Genomic DNA, 23,929 nt, shown 5'->3' with positions numbered 1-23,929 from the left:
GAATGGGACACTGGACATGCAAGTGTGCAGTGAAAGTTCCCCTGAACTACAGGGACTGAAGAGGAGGAAATAATCCTTTGGATTTGCAAGTAAAAGGAGAAGCAAAATTAAATGGGCCGATCTTTGATGTCTGACCCAGGAACACAACCCTACCTCAGCAGGTAAAACATCATGTTGATTTCCATGAACTGATCTAATTAAACACAGAGACCTGGAGCACAAAGCTGCTCCCAGGCTAAAAAGCAGCTCAGGCTCCACTGCAATTGAAGTCTCGGAGCCTGGGGATTAGGACAACAAAAATGGTTCTGACCCTGGACAGAAGGGAAATTGCTGTCACAAACACAGCCCCAAGTTTTGGCACAAGATCCATAAAAATGCGTTTCTTTCAACCCTGAAACAGCTCAGGGATCAGTGAGCAAAACCTGCATGATCTTGCAGAGGGAAGGGGCTGAGACTGCTGCGTTTACCCACCAGCCTTGCTCCCTGTGGCGCAGAGCAAGGGGCAGAACAGCCCATCTCGGCTCAGCAGCATGAGCCGGGGACGATGTGGGACAGGCTGGTGGCAGCTGAGCTCTGCCACACGGCCCTGGCAGTGCCAGCCCCGCCATCAGCCCCAGCTCTGCCCCAAACTGCTGGGATTGCTGAAGCACCACCCTGCTCTGCTGGGCACCCCGCTGCTCCCGCTTCTCTCATGAAGAGGGAACAAGCTCACACAGTACTAAGTTCTTCACCTTATTAAGCTCTTTCCAGTTGTCACCTCTTCTGCAGTAGCACGCCTGGTGCCAGCACCAGCTGTTCCTCTTGTCTCCATTCACTCTGCTCCCTGTATTTCATTTTTACAATTACAGTCACTGGAGTCACTTCAGTCCCGGGCAGGCACAGCAGCTTGCCCTGTCTCCCCCCCACAGCCCGCCCACCACAAGTCCCCCTCGTGTGACAATCCAAAGGCGATGCAGGCCCCAGCCTCCCAATTACAGAATTCAGGCAAATGCACAAATCCAAGAAAAATAAAGAAATCCAGAACTCATTGGTTTCAAGTTCTTTATTCTCCTGCATCATTCACCAACAGCTGTCTCCGCTTGTCCCTATGGAAACAGAAGGTTGTGTACACCCCCACAAATGAGCTCTTGGTACTAAAAATAGCAGCACTGGAATAACTCCGTACTCCATACCGCATAGAAGTTTCTCTCGTGGGGTGCAGCACTCCATGCACACACTGCCCAGAAGTGGAAGACTCCTGCTCCAAGGCTGATAGCCCGTATCTGCTTGGCAAGGCAAGCGCTCACCTTTAAGGCACAGAGATCAGCAGCCAAGGCAGCAGCTTTCTGTCTTTTGTGCACTTAGTGAACACTTGTGCAAGGAGTGTGTGGTCAACATGAACTAGAGGCACTGGTCAGTAATACCCTCCTCCCATTGCCAGTTCCTCTGAAAAGCGTAAAACATTGAGCTGTTTGCAAAGAGCTACACGTGCCACAACACACAGACAACGTTTGATCCAAGACAGGTGTTATTTCAAGCTGAAAGGGGAAGAAAAAAAAAAAAAAAAAGGGCACCAAACACTGAAAACCTCATAGAAACACAGACTGGATTGGGTTGGAAGGGACCTTAAAGCCCATCCAGTCCCTCCCCCTGCCCTGGGCAGGGACACCTCCCACCAGACCAGGTTGCTCCAAGCCCCCTCCAACCTGGCCTTGAACCCCTCCAGGGATCTGCTTCTCTGGGCAACCTGGGCCAGGCTCTCACCACCCTCACAGCAAAGAGTTTCTTCCCCAGATCCCATCTCAATCTCCCCTCTTTCAGTGTCAAACCCTTCCCCCTCCCCTGTAGTGACAGGGCTTGGTAAAAAGCCCTTATCTTTCTTACAAGCCCTCTTTATATATTGAAAAGACACAATAAGGTCTCCCCAGAGCCTCATCTTCTGCAGGGGTTGCCCCAAACCCAGGTGCAGGACCTTGCACTTGACTCTATTGAACTTTATGGTGTTCACATGGTCCCACTCCTCCAGCCTGAGGTTCCCTCTGGATGGCATCCCCTTCCTCAGGTGAATCAACTGCACCACTCAGCTTGGTCTCATCCACAAACGTGCTGAGGGTGCGCTCGATCCCACTATACGTGCCACCGATGAAGATATTAAACAGTATTGGTCCCAGTATGGATCCTTGAGGGACACCACTCAGGTCAAAACAGTTTTAAGGATGACACCTTTAACGGTGTTAGAGAAGCAGCATCCAGAGTTCAGCACTGGGGTGGAAAGTGCAGTTCTGCAAAGGGCCGAGATCCTCGCTGGAAGGGAGTGTGCCGAGAAGCTGCTCGCCCCACACTGGCTCCGGGTGGCAGCAAAGCCAGACCAGCCAGGAAGTTTCCCAGCTTTCCAGCCCGTGGTTGACCTGTCAGTAAAAAGCTTCCTGTACATCGGATTGAGCAGCACCAAACCAGCAGTGCTAACATGGAGTCTGATGTGTGTGAACTGCGTGGAGTCAGAGAGCTCCTACTGAAATGGAGGAGAAAGCCCCTATTCCCTTACAAAATCCAGGGGAAAGCATGGGGCAGGTGGAAAGAGTCTTCCGGCTGGAAGTGGAAGAAAACAGTTGAATAGCACCTAGCACCTCTCATTTCACGAAGCGTAACATCTTTGGGTCCGAGGCCACACTGGTGAGAATCAGCATTAAAAACAATGGAGGCAAGAACTATGAAGAAGTGTCTACAACCATTGTGAGGGTGATTTTACACTACCAGGGAAGGTCCTGTGCTATTTCCAGTGCCAAACCAGTCCCACAATCTAAGGCCCATTTCCAAAGGGAGTGTTCTCTTGTTATTCCAGTGTAATAACCTAGATTTGAGAGCTTAATTCCAATTCAGTCAGCCTCTGTGGTGAGCAGGTGGGAGACCAGGCCAGTCCCATCTTATCACCTTATGGTAAAGACGCCTGTTATAAGAACAGAAAAAAAAAAAAAAAAAAAAAAAAAAAAGGTTATTGACAGTCCTTTGGGCAAAAATCTGGTTTGACATCAGTTTGTGCAAAGTGGAGGAAAACAACCCACACCAGAAGATTAGTATCTCGGCAAGAGTGCTCAGTGTCTTTGGCAGCAGAGGAAGGACAGAGACCAGCACTTCACTATCCAAAGAAGTCATCAACTCCTCAGATTAAGCTGTGCAACTATCCCTGCAGTCAAGCAAGAGCCTTTGTGCCTGATTGCGAGGAAGGAAAGTAAGGGGAGCATTCTGCTGCTTCAGGGCAGATGGAAACCCTGAGCATGCGGCTCGGGGAACAGCTGGGAAAAGCTACCCCCAGGGGGAAAAGCTCTGGAGAGGCTAGAAACACAGGGCAAGCAGGCATTTCTCCCTCATGCATACAGAGCGCATGGGGTGAAAGGAACTTACCCATCAGGGAAATGAGCCTGTCTGGCTCTTGTCAGGCATCAGCTGCTCCCTGGATGCTCCTTCAAGACCGAAGATGTCAGATCTGCCTTTTGCTCTGGACAGGCCCCACACAGCAACAGAGCCCACAGCTACCAGGATGCTCAGGAGCACTAGAGAGAGAAGAGCGCACAAGCAGAGGAGCATTCACTGCACCTGGCCTGGACGTCAGCACTGGGCTCTGCCGTGCAACAGCATTAGCCAACAGCCAGAGACCTGCAGCTTCCCTCGAGGATAAGGGACAGAGAGAGGAAGGGAGTTAGTGCCAGCTCGCATAGAACAGCCTTTCCAAGGACATAGCGCACCCAGGTCAGAGGAATGATTAAGCTGCCGTGTAAGGCCCCCTCTAAGGCCTAGTGACAGCAGCTACTGATACAGGCCTGGAATTAGCTCCATCAGGATACTCCATTTACAGGCCAAGCCTGGAGCCAGACCAGGTGCAGCACTCTGAGCCTCACGTACCTGCAATAATCAAGACCCACATGCGGCCGTGGCTCCTCGATGGCACAGAGCCCCCCGGCACCGGCGTAGCTGAAGCCTCTGTGGTGAAAGAGCAAGAAATCCATCAGGCTTCCAACTCACCTCCTGGTGAGCATTCAAAGCAGTCTCCAGTCCAAACCTGGCCGAGTTCCCAGTTCACCTCAAGAGTGCCAACAGGCCCTTTTCGATTCAAGCAAAACCTTATCTGCCGTTACTGTGATTAGCCCACATCAGAGGCAAAAACATCCTACTGGAGATGCAGAACAGGGAAAGCTGGGAAACTTCCCAGCTGTAGCTGCAGCATCCGATCCTCTCCACGTGGCACAGGGAAGCCCCAGGGACAACCAAAAGGCAGCTCATCTCCCCAGCAGGCACCAAATCCAGCCACAGAGCCTCTCGCGCCTGCAGCAACCCCCTGCGCCCCAACAGCCACGGTGCCCCAGCTCCCAGCCGCCAGAAACCCAGGGTAAGGGAGGCTGGAACCGCACTTTCAAGTGCCTCACAGGCCAGGGGACACCCCAGAGCCCCCGGGAGCAGGGCAGCAGACACCAGCAGCGCCGGGGGACACAGACGCACCCCCCAGCCCGCCAGGTACCAGTGTCTGCTGTCCGCTCCTGCTCGCACGGCCCGGGAGCGCCTCCCCCATCCTTCCCCTTCAGCTTCTCCGTTCTCCAGGGACCGGAGGCGCTCGGAGGGGCGGACGGAGGCTCCGGTGTCGCTGGCTCGTGGGGAGGAAGCAGCCGAATAGCGTGTGCCGGAGGAAACCGCTCCGCAGGCGCTTCCGAAGGAGCCCGGGAGGGAGCTCAGAGGGGTGACCCCGCAGCGCTCCCTCCGCGAGTCGCGATGTCGCGGAGAGGCTAAAAGCGACAGAGATGAAAGGCTTCAGCCCCTTTCCCCGCCCGCCCGCCCGCCCCCCCCCCCGTACCTGCGCCGCCGGCGGGCGGCACCGCCGAGCTCCGCGGCGCGGTCACCCAGACGCCGTCCGGTGTCGCCGTCCCGCAGCCCAGCTCGTCCCCCTCGTCCTGGCAGTCGGGGTGCCCGTCGCAGCGCCACTCCTCGGGGAAGCAGGGGTCGCCGGGCTGGCACTGGAAGCGGCCCGAGGGGCAGCGGGGCCCGAGGGCTGCGGGGCGGGAGGGGTGAGGGGGATCCGCGTGTCCCCCCCCCCCCGGGGAGCACGAGCGCGGGGCGGGAGAGGCGCCCGCCAATGAGAGCCAAGGGCGTGCGCGTGGAGCCAATAGGCGCGCCGCCGGCCCCGCCCCCCCACTCACCGTTCTCTGGCGGAGGCGCCGGGAGCAGCAGCGCCGGGAGCAGCAGCACCAGCAGCGGCGGCGGCGCCGGGAGCAGCCGCGCCATACCGCGACCCCGCCTGTGGCACCCGCCGCCGCCGCGCTCCTATAAAGCGGGCCGCGCGCCGGTGGGGCGCATGCGCAGGGGTATGACCTGCACCAATGGGACGCCCGGTGGGCGGGGCGCGGGAGCGTACCCTTGAGGAGGCCACGGCCCCCCCTCGGGACAGAGAGAACGGCCGCCGCCGGGCCCTCTCCCGCCGGGCCGGGGGGCGGCCGCGCTCGGCGGCAGCTCGCGGAGAAGCGAACAGCGCGGCGTGAGCCCCGGCCACCCGCTGTCACCGGGATAGCGCCGCTGCAACGGGGCACACCAGGGAGACCCGCCCCCTGCGAAGCCCCGGCACCGGGACCCCATGGGTGGTGTGTGCTGTCTCAGGGGTGTTCCTGGGTCTCACCCTGGAGTAGAGTCACAGACGGTGGGATCACGTACCCCCTGTCCCTCAGTGCAAACACACCTGCCATGTTCTATTCATAGTCACAGACTGGTTTGGATGGGAAGGGACCTTAAAGCCCACCCAGTGCCACCCCCTGCCCTGGGCAGGGACACCTCCCACCAGACCAGGTTGCTCCAAGCCCCCTCCAACCTGGCCTTGAACCCCTCCAGGGATGGGGCAGCTACAGCTTCTCTGGGCAACCTGGGCCAGGCTCTCACCACCCTCACAGCAAAGAAGTTCTTCCCCACATCTCATCTCCATCTCCCCTCTTTCAGTGTCAAACCCTTCCCCCTGCTCCTAGGGCTCCCCTCCCTGATCCAGAGTCCCTCCCCAGCTTTCCTGGAGCCCCTTGAGGGACTGGAAGGGGCTCTGAGGTCTCCCCGGAGCCTTCTCTTCTCCAGGCTGAACCCCCCCAACTCTCTCAGCCTGTCCTCACAGCAGAGGGGCTCCGGCCCTTCCAGCATCTCCGTGGCCTCCTCTGGCCCCGCTCCAACAGCTCCATGTCCTTCTGCTGTTGGTGGCCCCAGAGCTGGAGGCAGCACTGGGGGGTGTCTCCCCAGAGCGGAGCAGAGGGGCAGAATCCCCCCCCTCGCCCTGCTGGCCACGCTGCTGGGGATGCAGCCCAGGGTGCGGGGGGTTTCTGGGCTCCAGCGCACGTTGAGGGGCGTGTGGAGCTTCTCACCCACCATCACTCCCAAGTCCTTCTCCTCAGGGCTGCTCTCCAGCCATTCTCTGCCCGGCCTGGGGTTGTGCTGGGCATTGCCCTGATTGCTACTCCCTCAAGAAAACCTTACACACAAAACAACATTAAAGAGTAGTAATACAGATAATTCAAATAGAACAGACAAAATGGTGGTGTGGGGAATAGTCAAAGCTTTAAATATATTTATTAGTTATGCATCAGCAGCAGTAGGACAAATTCCACACAGCATCGCTGTAGAAAAATCTGCAACAGGCCTCCCGATTGGAGTGCTGCTGTGTAATGAACTCTGACCTGCACATCCAGGCTCGTCACGTTTATTTCTCACAAATAGGGCTGGTCTTTTGAAATTTCCCATTTCCTAAGTACTGGTCCTGGTGTCACTGGTTTTTTCTCAGCTGTTGTCACCGCAGAGCCTGAACTGGGGTAGAGAGAGAAGAGGCTTTAGTAACACCGTGAAACCTAGACTCTGATTTAATCAGGAGTACAGATATTGCCACAGAGTCATAGAATCATTTCGGTTGAAAAGATGTTTAAGATCATCAAGTCAAACAGTTAACCTAACACTGTTAAGTCCAGCACTAAACATAGAATCATAGAATAGTTTGGGTTGGAAGGGACCTGGGACCTTACAGATCATGCAGTTCCATCCCCTGCCCTGGGCAGGGACACCTCCCACCAGACCAGGTTGCTCCAAGCCCCCTCCAACCTGGCCTTGAACCCCTTCAGGGATGGGGCAGCCACAGCTTCTCTGGGCAACCTGGGCCAGGCTCTCACCACCCTCACAGCAAAGTTCTTCCCTATATCTGGTCTGAAGCTTCCTTCTTTTAGTTTAAAGCCATTACTCTTTGTCCTATCGCAACAGGCCCTGCTAGAAGTTTGTCCCCATCTTTCTTATAAGCCTCCTTTAAATACTGAAAGGCCACAATAAAGCCTCCCCGGAGCCTTCTCTTCTCCAGGCTGAACCCCCCCCCAACTCTCTCAGCCTGTCCTCACAGCAGAGGGGCTCCGGCCCTCCCAGCATCTCCGGGGCCTCCTCTGGCCCCGCTCCAACAGCTCCATGTCCTTCTGCTGTTGGTGGCCCCAGAGCTGGAGACAGCACTGGGGGGTGTCTCCCCAAAGCAGAGCAGAGGGGCACAATCCCCCCCCTTGCCCTGCTGGCCACGCTGCTGGGGATGCAGCCCAGGGTGCAGGGACTTTCTGGGCTCCAGCACACGTTGAGGGGCGTGTGGAGCTTCTCACCCATCGACACCCCCAGGTCCTTCTCCTGAGGGCTGCTCTCCAGCCATTCTCCGCTCAGCCTGGGGTTATGCTGGGCATTGCCCTAACGCATGAGCAGGACCTTACACTTGACCCACAAGCCTTAAACCCACTCAGGTTGAACAGTGGCAGCTCAGACCTACCTGCCAGCTTGAGCCCCTGCAGCTATGGTCTTCTGCCCCGCCGCGACTACTATGGGCGGGATAGCCTCTCGTCGTCCATCCCGGCTGCAGTAATAGTTGTTAGCAAACTTATGGCTAGGACCCACCGGGAGCCGAGGTGGCGGCTGAGTTCTAGACAAGAACGGGCCCAAGAATGTCAGTGGCGGCCGGCGACTGGAAACCCTCCAGCCCTTCCCGCCCCGCAGTACCTCTTTGAAATCTCGTCGTAGCGCAGCGCCAACTTGGCCTGGAGGTTCCTCTGCAAGGCAAGGCGAGAGCGTCTCAGGCAATGCTAGGCGCTGCGCGACCCCCGCCGGCCACTGCCCGGCGGGGGTCGCGCAGCGCCCGATAGGCTCGGCGAAGCTAGGGACCGAAGCCATAACCGGTGCCGCTCTTACCCCCGCTAAGAAGTTGCGGAACCGCTGGATAAGGCGAGTGGCCGTCGCCATCTTGGCCGCTATGAAGGGCAGGGACGCGCACGCGCGGGGGCTGCCGGGAGCGGGATGGTTCTCGCGAGATTTGGGGCTATACAAGGCGGTACCCGGGCTGGTTCTCGCGAGAGGTGCCGTTCTATAAGGCGGAGCGGGGAAGCCACGCCCTCTCTTCCCTGTCGCCGCCATGGACACCAGCCGCGTGCAGCCTATCAAGCTGGCCAGGGTAGGGACCGGGGGGGGACACGCTGGGACCGCGGAGGGAGGACGCTGGGACCGGGACCGTGCTTATCCTCTTCTCTGTTCCCGCAGGTGACCAAGGTGCTGGGCCGGACCGGTTCGCAGGGGCAGTGCACGCAGGTGAGCGGGGCGGGCGGGAGCGCGGCCGCCATGTTGGGGGAGTACCAGAAGCAGAGGGTACAATTAACCACTGTAAATAGTTAGCGAGATGGGGTCCTGGAGAAGGAACAAGAGGGTACTGTGAATTAGCCAAAATAAAGGAATACCGAGATAAGCTGAAGGGGAGCAGAACTGTTAACAGTACCGTAGAAGAAGTCACCTGAACTATGAGTGAGCTGTTCTAATTAACAGAGTAAAGCACCCGCGCTCGGGTAGGGAGGGATCTCTGCTAATAAAAGGCTCCTCCTCACGGACCGTGTATAGTGAAAAGAGAATGCTGTGACTTTAGGTAAAGATGAGGCACAGTAAGAACCAGTGGGAATCACAGAATGGTAGAGGTTGGAAGGGACCATTGGAGATACCAATCCCCTGTCAAAGCAGGGTCACCTGGAGTGGGTTGGACAGCTATGTGTAGCTGTAGGAAATACTGATAAATGTTGATTAACTTACTCAAAAGGTACAAATGCTTACTGTGTGCCAGTGTGTGAGCCTTGTGGATGAACCATCTGCACCCATCTCTGCACAGATATTAGATAAATATGTCATCTCTTTGTGTATATTGGCTTATTGCACACCGGGATAAAAGAGCATAAATTTAAGACAACAGCTAGGCTAGGCTGATGCCATCTTGCCCTGCAGGTGCGTGTGGAGTTCATGGATGACACCAGCCGCTCCATCATCCGCAACGTGAAGGGGCCGGTGCGTGAAGGTGATGTCCTCACCCTGCTGGAGTCAGAACGGGAGGCCCGGCGGCTGCGCTGAGCCAGTGAGCCCCGGGCCCGGCCTCTGCCATTCTCCTTCGGGTGATGGAGCCTAATGGCCGGTTGGCATCTGCCCAGCCAGGCACAGGCTGTGGATGGAGAGGAGCGTGGCAGTGGCCTTGCTGCAATAAAGGGTTTTTCGGTAGTCCCTTGCCTGGGCCTTCCTCATTGAATGTGTGAGTCTGTCGCAGCCCTTAGCACTTGCTTCTTGTTAGGTTCAGCAGAGGGACAGAAGCATGCCCTCTTCTTACTGGGGCTACATGTAATGCCTTCATTGAAATATTACTGCATCCTTGCATTTTTACTAACCTGTCACAACAAAAACAACTCTGTTTTGATTACAGCGGCTTTAATCCTGGCCTTTCTGGTAAGCATCTTTCTGTATGTAACCAGTAAAGCAGCAGTGTGAAACTTACTGGACTTCTGTGGAATGTAATTACAAGTTGAAAGTCAAATTTTGTACCAGCTTGCAAAGCAACAGCCGCTGCTTCTGCCTTCCTGTCCTCAGTAAGCTGTTCTATAAATGCTGCTATAAATACACTTACTTGCTGTCCTTCCTGGCAGTCACCCATAGAGAGTGAATGCTTATTGCTCTCTCTTAGAGGAGTTAGTAAATCTGTCTCACTTATTTTCTTCTTCAGGGTCCCCTTCTGCCACACGATTCACTAGAAAGATTTATTGTTTTAGGCTATTATAAAGTGAAAGGATTAGGAATGAGCTGAAAAACAGTCAACAGTTGAAGGGCTGTTTTTTAAGTACTGGTATTTTCCATCTGGTAATAGAGTGATACTGGGTCTGCAGCTCCTGATCCTCTGGTCTCTGATGGGAGTGTTCTTTATCCTTCAATGCCCTTCCCTTCACTAAGGCACTTTAGTGGCAGGTGGAACTGAGGGTTTGAGTACCCTAAAGCTGAGGAGAGCACTGCTGGAACAGATGTTCAAATTGTTGAACTTGGGCTGATAGCGAGGATTGCTGCTAGGGTTGGGGTTGAAAGAGTGTTTAGGTAGTTTTTTTTCCTTCCTGCAGGTGTTAGCTGTAACCTGGTCAGCTTGTGGGTGGCCTGAGGTGCATTTTGTGCTCTAGAGAATGCCCTTGTCATGGAATTGTCAGAGTTGGAATGGACCTCGAGATCATCCAGTCCAACTCCCCTGCTAAAGCAGGATTGCCCAGAGCACATCACTCAGGACTGCATCCAGGCGGGTCTTGAAAATCTCCAGAGTAGGGGACTCCACACCCTCCCTGGGCAGCCTGTTCCAGGGCTCTGTCATTGTCACCGTAAAGAAGTTTCTCCTCATATTTAAATGGAGCTTCCTGTGTTCCACCTTGTGCCCGTTGCCCCTTGTCCTATCACTGGAAACCACTGAAAAGAGTCCAGCTCCATCATCCTTCACCCTTTAGGTACTTGTAAACATAGATAAGGTCTCCCCTCAGCCTTCTCCAGGCTAAAGAGACCCAGCTCTTTGAGCCTTTCCTTGTAAGGGAGATGCTCCAATCCCTTAATCATTTTAGTTGCCCTATGCTGGACTCTATCCAGTAGTTCCCTGTCTCTCTTGAACTGGGGAGCCCAGAACTGGATGCAGTATTCCAGTTGTGGCCTCACCAGTGCAGAGTAGGGGGGAAGAATGACCTCCCTCGACCTACTGGCCACACTCTTCCCTACGCAGCCCAGGATCCCATTGGCCCTCTTGGCAACAAGGGCACATTACTGGCTCATGGAAAGATTGCTATCCACCAGGACTCCCAGATCCTTCTCCTCAGTAGTGCTTTCCAGAAGATCCATCCCTAACCTATATTGGTGCCTGGGGTTCTTCCTCCCCAGGTGCAGGACCCTACACTTGCCCTTGTTGAACCTCATTAGGTTCTTCTCTGCCCAGCTCTCCAGCCTGTCCAGGTCACGCTGGATGGCAGCACAGCCCTCTGGAGTGTCATCCAGCCCTCCCAGTTTGGTATCATCTGCAAACTTGCTGAGGATACACTCTGTCCCCTCGTTCAGGTCATTGATGAATATGTTGAACAGGACCGGGCTGAGTATTGACCCCTGGGGGACACCGCTGGTTACAGGCCTGCAACTTGACCCTGCTCTTAATTACAACCCTCTGAGTTCTGTCACACAGCCAGCTCTCAATCCACCTCACTGCCCCCTCATCTAGGCCACACTTCCTTACTTTTCTAATGAGGATGTTATGGGAGACAGTGTCAAAAGCCTTGCTGAAGTCAAGGTAGATGACAACTGCTGCTCTCCCCTCATCCAGCCATCCAGTTATAACGCCACAGAAGACTATCAGACTGGTCAAGCATGATTTACCCTTGGTAAATCCGTGTTGACCACTTCCAATAACTTCTTGATTTTCAATGTGTTTGGAGATGACATCTAGAATGAGTCTCTCCATTATTTTCCCAGGGACAGAGGTGAGACTAATTGGCCTGTAGTTCCCTGGGTTGTCCTTCTTGCCCTTTTTGTAGACTGGTGTGATATTTGCCTTCCTCCAGTTCTCAGGCACTTCACCTGTCAATATGTGCTCGTGCTGTTGCTTGATTCTTCCTTAGTGGTGGTTCAGTATTGGAGTATTGGGGGAATCTGTGCACCCCTGATTCCTGTGACACAGCAGAGCTCGCAGGAACTAGCTATGAGTGCAAGAAGTCCACCTTTGAGTTTACTTCTCTGGCTGTTTGTTCCTGCACAGATTTAGCAATGACCGAAGAGCATTGGCTCTGGCAGCTGCCAGCCCTGACTGCTGAGTGACTGAGACAGGAGGCATTGGCTGCGAGTCAGTGGCCAGGCAGGTGTGGTGGGGGTGGCTCAGAGCAGCTGTAGCCCTTCCCCAATATCCCTGTGGGATCAGCATAGTCCTTGGCCACATGAGGAGGGAGGTGACTTTGCCTCCCCAGTCTCCATCTGATGGTTATCCTTTAATAATGCAGCTTAATACCAGCAAAGGGCTACATCTGGTCCCAGCATCCTGCTTGGTGCCGTGGAGTGAAACAGGCCAGAAGACACTATGGTACCCAAGTCAGGTTCCTGACTGGGACAGTTCAGCTGGAAGAAACCAGATTGATGGATGCAGCCAGTTCATAAACTTGCAGGGAATGAATTGAAACGTGGGGGCAACTGCTCAGGGTGAGGGCTGTGCCAGGCTGTCCCTTGGCTGCAGCTGCTCTGGGGTTTTTAGCTTGAGCCAGACAAGGAGGCAGGAGAATGCTGATGGTCACTGTAATATTTCAAAATAATTTTACTTAAAATTTTATTTATACCTTAAAAATAAACATCAGTATTAAAATATCAGTAAACAAACTTGTGAAACCAAAGCAGTGAGTAGGGAATACACACAGAGCAGTGTGCTAGAGAGTGGCTGTGAGCATCACGTTAACTTCAGTGCAAAGCTGAAAGGGGCCCACTGCGAGGACAGCAGCGGTTGCCCAGAACAAGTTCCCTGGGGGGCATTTCCCAGCTGCCAGCGTGGCTCAGACCAGGCCTGGTGGGCAGGGGGGCGGCTGGGCCAAGGAGCAGAAATGGGGGCTGCCACATGTGATACCTTTGTGAAGGATTTGGAGAGCGGAGCCAGCTTCACATGCAAAAATCTCTTTCTTCTTCCTCCTGGTCCTCAGTCCTTACTGTGTCTGTCCCCACCTGGTGCACACACACTCGCACAGATGCACACACGTGCTCCGACATACGTGGCCATCTCCATGGGCCCTTAGGCTCATGCTCAGCTCTTCTTGCCGGTCTTTTTTTCCTGGAGTTCTCCTCAGCTGCGCTCCTCCCTTTTGGGAAGAAAAGCAGGCAGAGAGGGACTCAGCTGTGGGCTCTGGTTGCCTTCACAGTCAGTGGCTGTGAGGCTGTTTAAAATGGGAAAAGTTTAGGAGGTGATTGCTCTCTTTCCCGTGGGAGAAGGTTCCTGCTCCCCGTGGCGGGTATCGGCTGGGCTGTCTCAGTCCCTAAGTGCGTCCATGGCTCTCGGCCCCCTTCTGTCGGCTTGGCTGCAGCCCCGAGTGCCCAGGAGTTTTGTTTTCATTGAACACATCAAACCACCGAGTGATTTCATGTTTAACTCCCATCATTTGAATAAGCAATATAAATTTTTTTTGCTCTGTGTGCATGTGCTAGAAACAATTCCGATTTCAGCCAGGAAAGGAAATGCCACAAAAGAAGGGCAAGTACTTCAGTCTGGAAGTGCTCCCAGCCCAAGGCAGCATTAAACAGCTGGTTTGTCCCCTCTCCCGTCCCTGAGCACCGTTTCCCTGCCAGCACAGCAGGATCCACTGCTCACCCTCCCCCAGCCCTGCTCGCCCCAGGAGCTGCCCGAGAGAGCAGAAACCAGGTACTGGGTTTGTTTTCTGCTGCTGCAGTGAGTTTGAGACTTGCAGAGGGCTTCGAGGTGGCGCAGCTCCAGCAGTTGGTGGGAGAAGCAGAGGGGACGGGGACGGCTTCCACCCGATGCGGCTTCCACCCGCTGCGTCTCCCACCCCAAAGTCACTTGATGCTCGGCTCCTCTGTCACTTGAAGTGGAGCAAGGTGGCCATGTGTGGGCTTCCAGCAGTGGAGATGGGCGAGTGAGGCCCTGGGATGCCACCTGCTCTGGTGACAGAAGGATTAAAGCATCTGCAGCCACAGAGAGCGATTCAGCACACAAGGGAGCAACAGGAGAGGGGACACGAATTACAGCCTAGCGCTGATGGTGGCACACAGCTGGCCCCTAGCTGGATCCGAAGGTCACTCTAATTTGGTTTCTTTGGGCTCCCAGGGTTCTTTGTGGCTGTCGGTGATGTCCCCTGCTGCAGAAAGAGCAGAGTCACCAAATGTCACCAGAGACGCCTCCAGTGACCCTGCTGCTGAGGATGGATCAAGCCTGTGGCACCCGGGACACTCTGCTCTCGCCCCTGCATCCCCTTCCTGGGGAGCATCATCTGTGTCACTACCCAGTCCCCTCCTACAGGGCCAGGAGGCTGAGCCGGTGGCATGGTGCCACCTCTGTGGCCCGTGTGTGGGACAGGGCAGGTGGCAGGAGCTGGGGGGACTGCGATACTCACGGGCAGCTGTGCCTTTGTGCCATTGAGGTGGGCGTAGAGGAGCACGGCGATGTTGCTGTGACCGGCCTCCAGTGCAATGGCAACGGCATTGTTACCATCCTAGAAAGGAAAGGAGAGCAGTTGGGAAGAGGTTTGGGGACGGGACACAGGGTGACCAAGTGTGCCCAGGCCCCTGCGGCAGAGGCTTACGCTGTCCACAATGGAGATGTTGCAGGTGGGCTGAGCCAGCAGCAGCTTCACCGTCTCCACACGGCCATGCTCACAGGCACACATGAGTGCAGTCGAGCCCTCCTCGTCCTGCAGGTTCACGTCAGCTCCGCAGGCGAGCAGGGCTTCCACCATCTCCTGCCGGCCATGGCTGACGGCCAGCATCAGCGCCGTCTGGCCAGCCTGCAAGGCAAAGGACACTGTCAGGCTGCTCCTGCCCAGGCTATGCCACCCGCTCTTCCCACCGCCATCCCCAGTGCCCACACGGTCTCTGAGCACCTCCCTGGCTGGAGATGAGGGGTGGGTGAGACCTTGAGAGCCCTGATGCCAGGCAGAAGGAGCTCCTAATTTGATGCCCTCCCCATGTACCAGCCCTTCCAGGTTTTGGAGCCACAGTCCTGCCCTTGGAGGAGCCGAGTGTGGCCCTGGCAGTGTCTTGAGGGTGGGGGTAGAGGGGGTAGGGGTCAGGATGTGGTGTTCCCCAGCCCACACCAACCTGGCTGGCCTTGGCATTGACATTGCCCATGCTGAAGAGCCTCCTGACCACGTTCATGTCGTCTTCCTGCTCAACGGCTGCCAGTGCTGCCAGCATGAGAGCTGTGTAGCCGGCTTTGTTCTGGTGGTCCACGTTACAGACCCCTGCAGGGATGGGCAGAGCGGGGGGGGCTTGGGGTGCTGCAGGGATGGTGGGGGGCACAGACCCAGCCACGTGCCTGGCACCCGCCCTGCTCAGGGTGCTGAGAGCCGTCCCACAGCCCCACGGGCACAGACCTGCTGATGGGTGTCCCCTCATCAAATCTGGGCTCTCAAAGGGCTAGGATGGCTGTCCAACCCTCCCCCCCCCAGCCCAGGGCAGCTCTCCCCACCCCTCCACTGCCAGCACCTTCCCCCCATACTTGGCGTGGCCGGATGTGACCCAGAGTACAGGGGGACGTTCCCGGGGGTGGGGAGCACTGACCCGTGTCCAGCAGCAGCCGCACGATGTGGAAGTTGGAGTGGGAGACGCTGTAGTGCAGGGCTGTGTTGCCGTTCCCGTCTGCCAGGTTCACCACGTGGGCCAGGAGAGCCGGCGAGACCTCGGCAAAGGCCAGGAGGTGGTTGGCGACCGTGTCGGGGACAGATGACTTCTGGCTGGACAGACGGAACCACTCCTGCAGGACCAGGCTGCTGCTGGCGAGCTGCGGGTGGCGAGTGGCGCTGAGCTGGGGGCCATGGCTCCACCCAACCCTCTGCACAGGCCTGCACACACCCCCCGCACCCACCCCACGCCAGAGGGGACTGAGTGAAGGTAGGACCCTGAACCCCCCAAACCATGCTTGGATGGCCCAAGCCAAGGCCACACGGGTTTTGGGGCATATGGGACAAAGCCCGGAACAAAGGGCTGTATTTTGGGGGAAGGTGCTGAGCTGAGCTTTGCTGGCCCATCTCTGGGGAGGGCCAGCCCCAGGGGGGACCCCAGCAGGGGCCAGGCCAGCTGTCCCACCCACGGCACCCAACTCACCACCTCTTTGCTCTTGGTGGCACCAGGGTGGCCCAGGTGGGTCTTGACGATGAGGCAGGCCTCCCGCATCTTGGGGCTCAGCTCGAACCTGGGGAGAGCACACGGGCATCTGTGGTGCGGGGCTGCGTCGCCCCACCAACACCACACTGGCAGGGGGCACCCCGAGTGCCCCCGCGGGGGTTCTGCTCCTCTCCCTGATGCCTGGGAGCCTCCACGAGCCCCCCATGGTGCAGCGTCCAGCCTGGTGGCTGCACCCTGGCAGCTTCAGCCTCTGCAAACCCCTGCTGAACCAAGCCTTATACGGATGTGCTCAGGCATGATTTATCCATTTTTAGGCCAATTTTTTTCCTTTTGTTGAAAAATGCCATTAAGGGCTGTTTGGTTTCTTTTTTTCCCCTCCAAACTCCCTTCGCCAGCAAAGAGGCATCTGGGGCCTCAGTCTCATCCTTTCCTTAGCAGACCCAAGAAGCTGGAAGGGTTTTTTTTCCTGCCTAATGGTTTCTGCAGGAATTCAGTATGTTTTTTCCCATTGGGTGCACCAAAACTTGGGCAGACACCCCGAGTCAGCAGGGCTGGTGCCAGCCCATGGCTCCCAGCTGTGTGGGGCGAGAGAGAGCCTTCCCCAGCGGCACTTACTTCTCCTTCACCTCGGGGGCCTCTGGCAGGGTCACGCTGGCCCCCTCGCGCTCCTGTCCTGGCTCGCTCTCGCCTTCCCCGGCCTCCTCATCTGAGGTTTCGGTGTCCCCCAGCTCCTCGCTGTCGGAGCTGTTGGCCGAAGCCTTCTCGGAGGAGCTGTCTCCTTCCTCCTCCTCCTCCTCCTCCTCACTGGATGTGCTCTCATACCTGCATGGAGGGAGGATGCTCAGTGGCAACATGGCACCCAGCTGGTCCCCTCCAGAACCCCCATTGCCACTGCCCCCAGCCCAGGAGGGGGATGCTGGGGGTCGGGGCTGGCCCACAGGGGTGCACATACTCCCCGTTCAGCACGCCCACAAACTGCAGGCTCTTCTTGCTGCCCTCGGCCTCACTCCGGGGGGGACCATCCCGCTTCTTCATGATGGATTTTAGGGCTCCTAGGGGCAGAGAGATGGGTGTCAGGGGTCAGTGAGCTGAAACCTCCTTGCCTGGGCACCCCAAACCTGCCAGACCCCAGGGCGGGCATGGGAGGGACATGGGTAGAGTGCTGGCAGCTGCTGTGACACAGGTAGTGTTGGCCCTGCAGGTGCTTTCCCCAACAGGGCCACCCTCTCCCTGCAGGAATGTCCCAACCCAGACCCTGGTGTCATCCGCGGAGCCAACTCACCAGCCCCAGGGCTCTGGGCAGCTCCGCCATCCTGTGCAGGGGACAGGTCCTGGCCGCTGTGCATCAGCTTGGGGGCAGCTGCCCTGGAGGCTGGGCTACCCTGGCACATCACCCCCGTTGACCCTGCGCCCTGCGCCGAGGGGCTGCTCGGGGCATCATCTGCACCAGGCTCCATCTCCTCGCCCACTGGGCCAGCGCTGCCCACCTCGGTCTGGCTGCCTTTGTCTTCGCACCCGGTGCCTGAATCGGGGCCGGCCGCCACATCCCGCTGGTTGGGGCGGCAGCCCACCCCGACACAGACAGTGGGGGGGCAGCACTCCACGCCTGCCTCTGCTGTCTCCGGGGGGTCACCAGCTGCCCGGCTCTGTGTCACCACCGCTGCCTCCACCAGCGCCTCGGCCACCTGCGGCTTGGCCATCACCTCCTTGTCCACCCGCCCATGGGGCCGGCGGGCGCACACCTCCAGCCGCAGCTCCTCCAGCTCCCGTGTGGCCTCCCGCAGGTGCCCCTCCATCAGGACTATCACCTCCTTCTGGTGCCCCACCGTCTGCTGCAGCAGCTCCAGCTCCCGCTCCGCCTCACTGGCCACCCCCAGCGAGGACTCCAGCACCCAGACGGCCGCGTCCCTGCGCTCCCTCACCCCACCATCCGGCACATCGCCGCCCTCCTGCTGCGACCGGTAGTAGAAGACGGCGTCAGTCATGGCCCGGTCCTCGCCCACCGCCACGGAGCGACACGGCCTCTCAACAGCCCTGGGACTCCTGCCTGGCCAAGCCCTGCTGCCCCGCTCCGCCACGGCCAGCTTCTCCGTCAGCTTCCTCAGCTCTGCGATCTTGCTCGCTCGCCCCTTTGCCGGTTCTGCTTCGCTCTCCAGCCCCGCTCGGGGTGGCTCCTCGCCCCCCCCCACTGCCTCAGAGCCAGGGGGGTGACCGAAAGCCTCACCAGGCTCTGCCGACAGCTTCTCCATCAGCTTTGCCTTCTCCCTCTTCAGCTCGCAGATCTGCAGCTCCAGGAGGGGGATGGTTTTCACCTGCTCCTCCAGGTCCCGGAGCTGCCGCAGGGCTGCGGCCATCTGCTCCCGCACGTGCTGCAGTGGGGCAGCGCTGAGCCCTGCTGCCGGTGTGCTGCGCCCCGAGCTGCCAGGGCTCACCCGTCCCCAGCCCACCTGGCCCTCGGCGCCCACCGGCCCCCATTGGGGCGGCTGACTCGGGGCACCCAGCGGGCCACCGCGGGAGGGACCACCAATACCCTGCAAATGGCCCTGCTCCTCCTCCAGCCTCCTGCTCGTCTCCAGCAAGGTCTTCTCCACCCGCGGGTTTCGCATGAGGCACTTGCGGGTGGGGGGCGGGAGCAGCCGCACCGGCGGCGGCGGTGAGACAGGGTGGGAAGTTGGCTTGCTCGGGGGGTCCAGGGGTGCCCGGCTGTGCGGGGACAGCAGCAGCGCGGTCCTGCCATCCTCACTGGCCGTGGAGGTGAGGGACTCGGTGGAGGTCCAGGTGCTAGTATGGCTGCTGGGGCTGCGCAGGGCACTGGGTGGCTGCCGGGCCCCTTTTGCCCTGCGAGGCAGCGGGACTTTCTTGAGCGTTTGGCCACTTTCGATGTCATCGACGTATTTCAGGAAATCCAGGTCCAGGAGGAAGCCGTAGGGGGTTTCCACTGAATACGAGCTCTTCTCCCCATCGTCCTGGTCCCGGTACAAGAATGGGCCCCCGAGATCTGCAAGAGGAGCAGGGACAGTCAGGGAGGGACCTGGTGGAGACAGGAAGGCTTTTCCAACTGGGTTATACTGGGATTTGCAGCCTGCAGCCCCCCCTCCCCACCGTGATGCTGCTGGCAGTGGGCCCAGCAGATGATCTGCCCCCGGCACCCTCAGGGCTGTCAAGTGTTGGGTCGGTGCTGTGGTGAGGAAACCCATCGGGACGGGACGGGACGGGACAGCTCAGCGCTGCCACTCCCCTCATGCTCCGTCCGCTGTCCCTGCCCGGTGACAGCCCCGGTCCCTTTACCTGGGAGGTTCTGGTTCAGGGGTGCAGGCTGAGCCATCTTCTCCCCGGGATGCTGCCGACCAGGGGATCATCAACCTGCAACAACAACGGGGCCACGGCCGGTGAAACCCTCCAGACGGGGGGGCCGGTGAGCCCCCCACAGCCACCCCCCGCCATCCGCTGGGCCCCCTCGCCTGCCCCAGCCCTGGTGCGGTGGGGCTGATGCCAAAGCCGGCTGCAGGCGGGCGAGCGCGCTGCTGCTGGCGGGGCCAGGCAGTGTTTGTACATTTAAGGAATGCTTCGCAGCCCGGGCCGGGGGGGGCGCGGTGGTCACGCTGCCAGCTCCAAGGGTGCAGTCATGAGTCAGAGCTCGGCCACACTGGGAGAGCGGGCTGGGGAAAAAAAAAAAAACCAACCAAAAAAAACCCCAAAAAACACTGCAGACTTTATGGGTGCGATTCTTGGTGGAGAAGTTTGCTTTGGGTAAGGGGAATCGATGCTTTTGCAAAGCCACGTGACAACAGGGCACTGCCAGCACCCATCAGTTGCTGGGTACGATGTCCATCCTCACCATCCAGGCTGAGCAGGATCAGGGTGTCCTGCCCTGCCCACCTCCACCTCGGGGCCGGTGACCCCCAGAGGGGACCTGGCTGCTTTTCCCTGTCAATAATGCAGGATAAGGCGGGGCAGGAGGCACGGGGGAATGAAATGGGAACCTGGTTTTCCCAGGAGCCAGGCATGGGCATGCTGGAGGAGAGCCAGCAGGATGCGGCTGCAATCCGGGGTGAGTTCACAGCTGTGGGGTGAGCTGCCAGCTGTGAGCGTTTAGCTGGGACCTGCCACATCTGGCAAAATCTGGGTGCCAGGGCCCAGGTGGGAAGACTTCCTGGCAGGAGTGGGATGGGGGCAAACCGCACCCCGGGAGCACCCACTGCCCTGGCGCTTGGCATAACCCTCCTGGGACCGGTGGGGTCCCTGCGTGGTGGGGACGCAGTGGCCTGGCCCCTGGGTGCAGGTGGCCATGGGGCTGCACAGCTGACAGTGGGCAAAACATTTGGCACTGGGCTATTTTCAGAAGAAAGCAGCAGAGGAGGCATGTCACAGAGGAAAGGCAGCTCAGACACAGCCCTAAGGGAAGCCGGGTCTCGGCACTGCCCAGAGAAGGGCACAGGACCAGAAAAACACCCACATCCATCCCCAAATCTCCTGCCCGTGACAACCGGAGGATCCAGACTGTTCTAGCAGAGATGCTGTGGCCGCCCCCATCACATGGCCCAGCTCGGGGATGATGCACTGGCCCCTGGCTCGCACCCACTGCCCACGATGATGCCACTTGCTGCTCCCCAGCCCCAGCTGTGCCACTGTGGTTGCCAGCCCATGGCTAGTCCTGACCACATGACTACCAGAAGCCGGAGGAGCAGTCATGGTGCAGGTAGCGCCGGGCCGGGCTCAGGCTAGGCACCCAGGAGACGTGGCAGCCTCCCACCGCCAGCCCCAGCACATGGGGTTGAGAGGTTGAGTCCAACTGGGTAGGGATGAGATGCTTCCCCAAGTCCCCAGGCTGGATCCTGGGGCTCTCCCACTCCTCTACCAACCCATCCACAGCTGAAGCACATCCCAACTTCCACCTCCCTTGGGATCATAGACTGGATTGGGTTGGAAGGGAGCTTAAAGCCCATCCAGTGCCACCCCCTGCCCTGGGCAGGGACACCTCCCACCAGACCAGGTTGCTCCAAGCCCCCTCCAATCTGGCCTCTGGGCAACCTGGGCCAGGGTCTCACCACCCTCACAGCAAAGACTTTCTCCCCCAGATCTCATCTCCATCTCCCCTCTGTCAGTGTCAAACCCTTCCCCCTCCTCCTATGGCTCCCCTCCCTGATCAAAAGTCCCTCCCCAGCTTTCCTGGAGCCCCTTGAGGGACTGGAAGGGGCTCTAAGGTCTCCCTGGAGCCTTCTCTTCTGCAGGCTGAAGCCCCCCAACTCTCTCAGGACACCTCATAGGAGAGAAGATTCATCCCAGCTTTGTGCTGGCACCCCTTCCACTTCCCTTGGGAACATCTCATCTCCATGCTGATACTCCACCATTCCCATGCCATTAGCTTTGTGCCCAAAAGGGTCCATGCATTCTCCACCTCATCTAATCCCTTCCACCCTGGGAAGCAGCCGGCTTCCTCCTCCGCACGGCCCTCGCTGCAGGTAGTTAAACAGCACCAGGGCCAGGACAAACTTCCCACTGGGCTCCACGCAGGCTGTAAATCAAATGGGAGGAAGAGGGAGAGCAGCAGGGGCCAGAGCCAGCGGGTGCATTTCCTCAGGGGAAGCGGCCGGCAGCTCCCTTCCGCTGCATGGACGGGTATTGTCCTGCCTGGGGCCGTGCCAGGAAAAGCCGCCTCTGCCGGGAGGTCTCCCGCACCGCTCTCCCACTTACGGCAAAGGTGCAAGCGCTGCCCCGCTGTCCCCTCCACTGACCCAGGGACGCACTGCTTGTCCCTCCTGCCACCTCGTCCTGTCCCTTCAACTGACGCCAGCAGCTGCGGTCGACCCTGTGGCTGTGCTGCCCATCCCCAAAGCTGGGGGAGATCCTCCTGCAGCTCCCCCCGGCTCTTGACCCCATAATTTTTGGCCTGATGGGATGGGCTGGACCCAAGGCAGCAACTTCTGCCTTCACCCAGATCCAAAACAAAGGGCTGGCCGAAGTGATGGGACCTGTGGGCTCCCAACCACGTGCAAATTTTCTGGGGTCTCTGCGATGTGCGAACCCCAGTGGGGTCCCTGCGATGTGTGAACCCCCCCTGGGACTCCCCCTGATGTGCAACGCCCCCTGGGCTGCCGCAGGGCTGGGCGGTGAGGCGAGTGGCAGGCTGGATTCAAGCTGGTGAGGACGAGCAATGGAGGCAGAGGGCCGGGGCACGCAGCAGTGGCGGCGAGAGGGTTAAGTCCCCACACCCACGGCCCCGCCACCGCCGGCACCTGCCGGCCTGGCTGCACAAAGCCGGCCTTGTCCCCAGCCAGCCGCCATCACTGGTTCAAAGAGAAGCCGCTCTCCACCTGGGCTGAAGTCCCGACAGCGAAGACCTCGTTGGCCACTTTGGTGCCAAAGGCTGATTTTCGGCAGCTTTGGCTGCTCCCCTGGGCACCAGGGCTTGGTGTGGCTGGGGCTGGGCATAGGGACCCCTTGGTGCTGGAGGCAGGGCACCCTGCACCATCCCAGCTTCCTTCAGAAGAAACGAAAACGTTGTTTCTAGCCCTGGTGTTTCCACAGAAAAGCGGGATGGTACAAATCGAAGCACCGCTGGGGAGGCTGGGCAGTGAGGGGAGGATGAGGAGGAGGATGCACAGGGACCCAGTTGTCCCCGCAAAGGCAGCACTACCCTTCGCCCTGGGCTCGCACCTCTATTTCCCCTCTTGCTGTCATACCGATGCCAATACAGGAAACTGGGGGCCAAAACTGGAGCCACGCCACTCAGTTACAATAAAAAGCCCTGTCAGGGATGGGGCAACCTGGGCACCTCACACGTCTCAGGTACCATGCAATACCCAGGCCCCAGCCCCCTGGGATTCCCGGCCTCATGGTGCCCAAGCCCCCAGGCTGGCAGGGGACCGGCCTGGGAGAGCTATTTTTAAAGCTTCAGACTCTTTTGGGTGCTTTTCCTCGCCAGGGGCACAAGTGGGGCAGCCCCCACCCCGGCTTGGCCACGTACCACTGTGCAGCCTAAGCCAGTCCACCAGCACGGCCAGGGCTGGACACAGGGAGGCTCTCCCCAGCTCTCCTCTGGAGCCAAAATACTGAGGTCATGAGGAATGTGAGAAGAACAGAGTCCAGAGCAGCCTTGGCCAGAGCGACTTGATTTATCTCGGCCAGGCACGCTTCCCTCGAAGCTGCGCACAGGCGATAAGCGCTGAAGCTCAGGACTGAGGCTGTTCCAAAGTTAAAGGGAAACCACTGAGCAAGCACACGGCTTCCTCCACTGCCAGCGACCTGCTGGGATTTGGGCTCCTCACACGGACCAGCCGTCACGCGTACCCATCACCTGCAGTGCCACCCGCCGGCGCTGCAGGCTGGGCGCGGACGGGAGGTATCCAGGGCTCATCACACCGCCCCGGCCCCATCTCCTGCTCCGGGGCTGTACAGGACAGCCCGTGCTCCGTGCCACCTGCTGTCCCTGCACCCGCTTGCCCAGGCCACCTTGGCCACGCTGTTCAGGCTGGGGCTGCTCATGGAGGAGCTGGATCCTGTGCGGGTGGGTGCACCGGCGCTGACCCAAGGAGGGAAGGGGAAATGGAAACGCTTCCATCTTCTCAACAGCCTAATTTCAGGGTTGGGCTGTTATTTCTGGAGTTGTCATCATCGTCGGCCCGGTTGTCTGGGAGGCTGCGGCAGCCGCTCGGGCTCTGCACCCGCTCCAGCACCTCAGGGACCTCCCCGAGCTCACACAACACCTGGACAACAACAGGCGCACGGTCCGTACGCAGATGTACTTACATGGGGATCAGCTCTACGTACCCCGTCACAGCTA

General features: G+C 58.6%; 4 protein-coding genes across 4 annotated transcripts; 1 reads left to right on the top strand and 3 right to left on the bottom strand.

Moving 5' to 3' along the window:
- Nucleotides 1-1,029: 1,029 nt before the first annotated feature.
- Nucleotides 1,030-5,310, bottom strand: CD320 (CD320 molecule). The gene is made up of 5 exons (XM_074163811.1): nt 5,166-5,310; nt 4,823-5,017; nt 3,880-3,957; nt 3,382-3,530; nt 1,030-2,926 (listed from the first exon to the last, which is right to left on the bottom strand). The coding sequence occupies exons 1-4, from the start codon at nt 5,248-5,250 to the stop codon at nt 3,385-3,387; spliced, it is 504 nt and encodes a 167-aa protein (XP_074019912.1). The 5' UTR covers nt 5,251-5,310; the 3' UTR covers nt 1,030-2,926; nt 3,382-3,384.
- Nucleotides 5,311-6,528: 1,218 nt separating this feature from the next.
- NDUFA7 (NADH:ubiquinone oxidoreductase subunit A7) lies at nt 6,529-8,272 on the bottom strand. Its single transcript, XM_074163809.1, has 4 exons — nt 8,197-8,272; nt 8,008-8,057; nt 7,781-7,930; nt 6,529-6,798 (listed from the first exon to the last, which is right to left on the bottom strand). The coding sequence occupies exons 1-4, from the start codon at nt 8,245-8,247 to the stop codon at nt 6,702-6,704; spliced, it is 348 nt and encodes a 115-aa protein (XP_074019910.1). The 5' UTR covers nt 8,248-8,272; the 3' UTR covers nt 6,529-6,701.
- Nucleotides 8,273-8,378: 106 nt separating this feature from the next.
- Nucleotides 8,379-9,989, top strand: RPS28 (ribosomal protein S28). Its single transcript, XM_074163869.1, has 3 exons — nt 8,379-8,455; nt 8,542-8,589; nt 9,268-9,989. The coding sequence occupies exons 1-3, from the start codon at nt 8,417-8,419 to the stop codon at nt 9,388-9,390; spliced, it is 210 nt and encodes a 69-aa protein (XP_074019970.1). The 5' UTR covers nt 8,379-8,416; the 3' UTR covers nt 9,391-9,989.
- A 2,604-nt stretch (nt 9,990-12,593) lies between these two features.
- KANK3 (KN motif and ankyrin repeat domains 3) lies at nt 12,594-19,477 on the bottom strand. The gene is made up of 10 exons (XM_074163690.1): nt 19,435-19,477; nt 17,429-19,144; nt 17,099-17,198; nt 16,762-16,968; nt 16,126-16,213; nt 15,583-15,802; nt 15,121-15,263; nt 14,607-14,807; nt 14,418-14,516; nt 12,594-14,162 (listed from the first exon to the last, which is right to left on the bottom strand). Exons 1-10 carry the CDS (start codon nt 19,469-19,471, stop codon nt 14,106-14,108), a joined length of 2,868 nt encoding a protein of 955 aa, XP_074019791.1. The 5' UTR covers nt 19,472-19,477; the 3' UTR covers nt 12,594-14,105.
- Nucleotides 19,478-23,929: the final 4,452 nt, after the last annotated feature.

The sequence above is a fragment of the Numenius arquata genome, chromosome 25, assembly GCF_964106895.1.
Source record: "Numenius arquata chromosome 25, bNumArq3.hap1.1, whole genome shotgun sequence".
Classification (NCBI taxonomy): Eukaryota; Metazoa; Chordata; class Aves; order Charadriiformes; family Scolopacidae; genus Numenius; species Numenius arquata.
The sequence above is the reverse complement of the archived record's forward strand: the minus strand, read 5'-3'. Positions and strand labels throughout refer to the sequence as shown.

Bases quoted from the DNA above. Each gene is read 5' to 3' on its own strand.
- CD320 (XM_074163811.1), bottom strand. From the start codon at position 5,250: ATGGCGCGGCTGCTCCCGGCGCCGCCGCCGCTGCTGGTGCTGCTGCTC. The intron at 5,018-5,165 runs GTGAGTGGGGGG...CCCGCCCCGCAG, and splicing joins GGCGCCTCCGCCAGAGAACG to CCCTCGGGCCCCGCTGCCCC. The intron at 3,531-3,879 runs GTACGTGAGGCT...TTCTCTCTCTAG, and splicing joins GTGGGTCTTGATTATTGCAG to TGCTCCTGAGCATCCTGGTA.
- NDUFA7 (XM_074163809.1), bottom strand. From the start codon at position 8,247: ATGGCGACGGCCACTCGCCTTATCCAGCGGTTCCGCAACTTCTTAGCG. The intron at 8,058-8,196 runs GTAAGAGCGGCA...CTTGCCTTGCAG, and splicing joins TCCGCAACTTCTTAGCGGGG to AGGAACCTCCAGGCCAAGTT. The intron at 7,931-8,007 runs GTACTGCGGGGC...GTTCTTGTCTAG, and splicing joins TACGACGAGATTTCAAAGAG to AACTCAGCCGCCACCTCGGC.
- RPS28 (XM_074163869.1), top strand. From the start codon at position 8,417: ATGGACACCAGCCGCGTGCAGCCTATCAAGCTGGCCAGG. The intron at 8,456-8,541 runs GTAGGGACCGGG...CTGTTCCCGCAG, and splicing joins AGCCTATCAAGCTGGCCAGG to GTGACCAAGGTGCTGGGCCG. The intron at 8,590-9,267 runs GTGAGCGGGGCG...CTTGCCCTGCAG, and splicing joins CGCAGGGGCAGTGCACGCAG to GTGCGTGTGGAGTTCATGGA.
- KANK3 (XM_074163690.1), bottom strand. From the start codon at position 19,471: ATGGCTCAGCCTGCACCCCTGAACCAGAACCTCCCAG. The intron at 16,214-16,761 runs GTAAGTGCCGCT...TGCTCTCCCCAG, and splicing joins GCCCCCGAGGTGAAGGAGAA to GTTCGAGCTGAGCCCCAAGA. The intron at 15,803-16,125 runs GTGAGTTGGGTG...CGCCACCCGCAG, and splicing joins CCACCAAGAGCAAAGAGGTG to CTCGCCAGCAGCAGCCTGGT.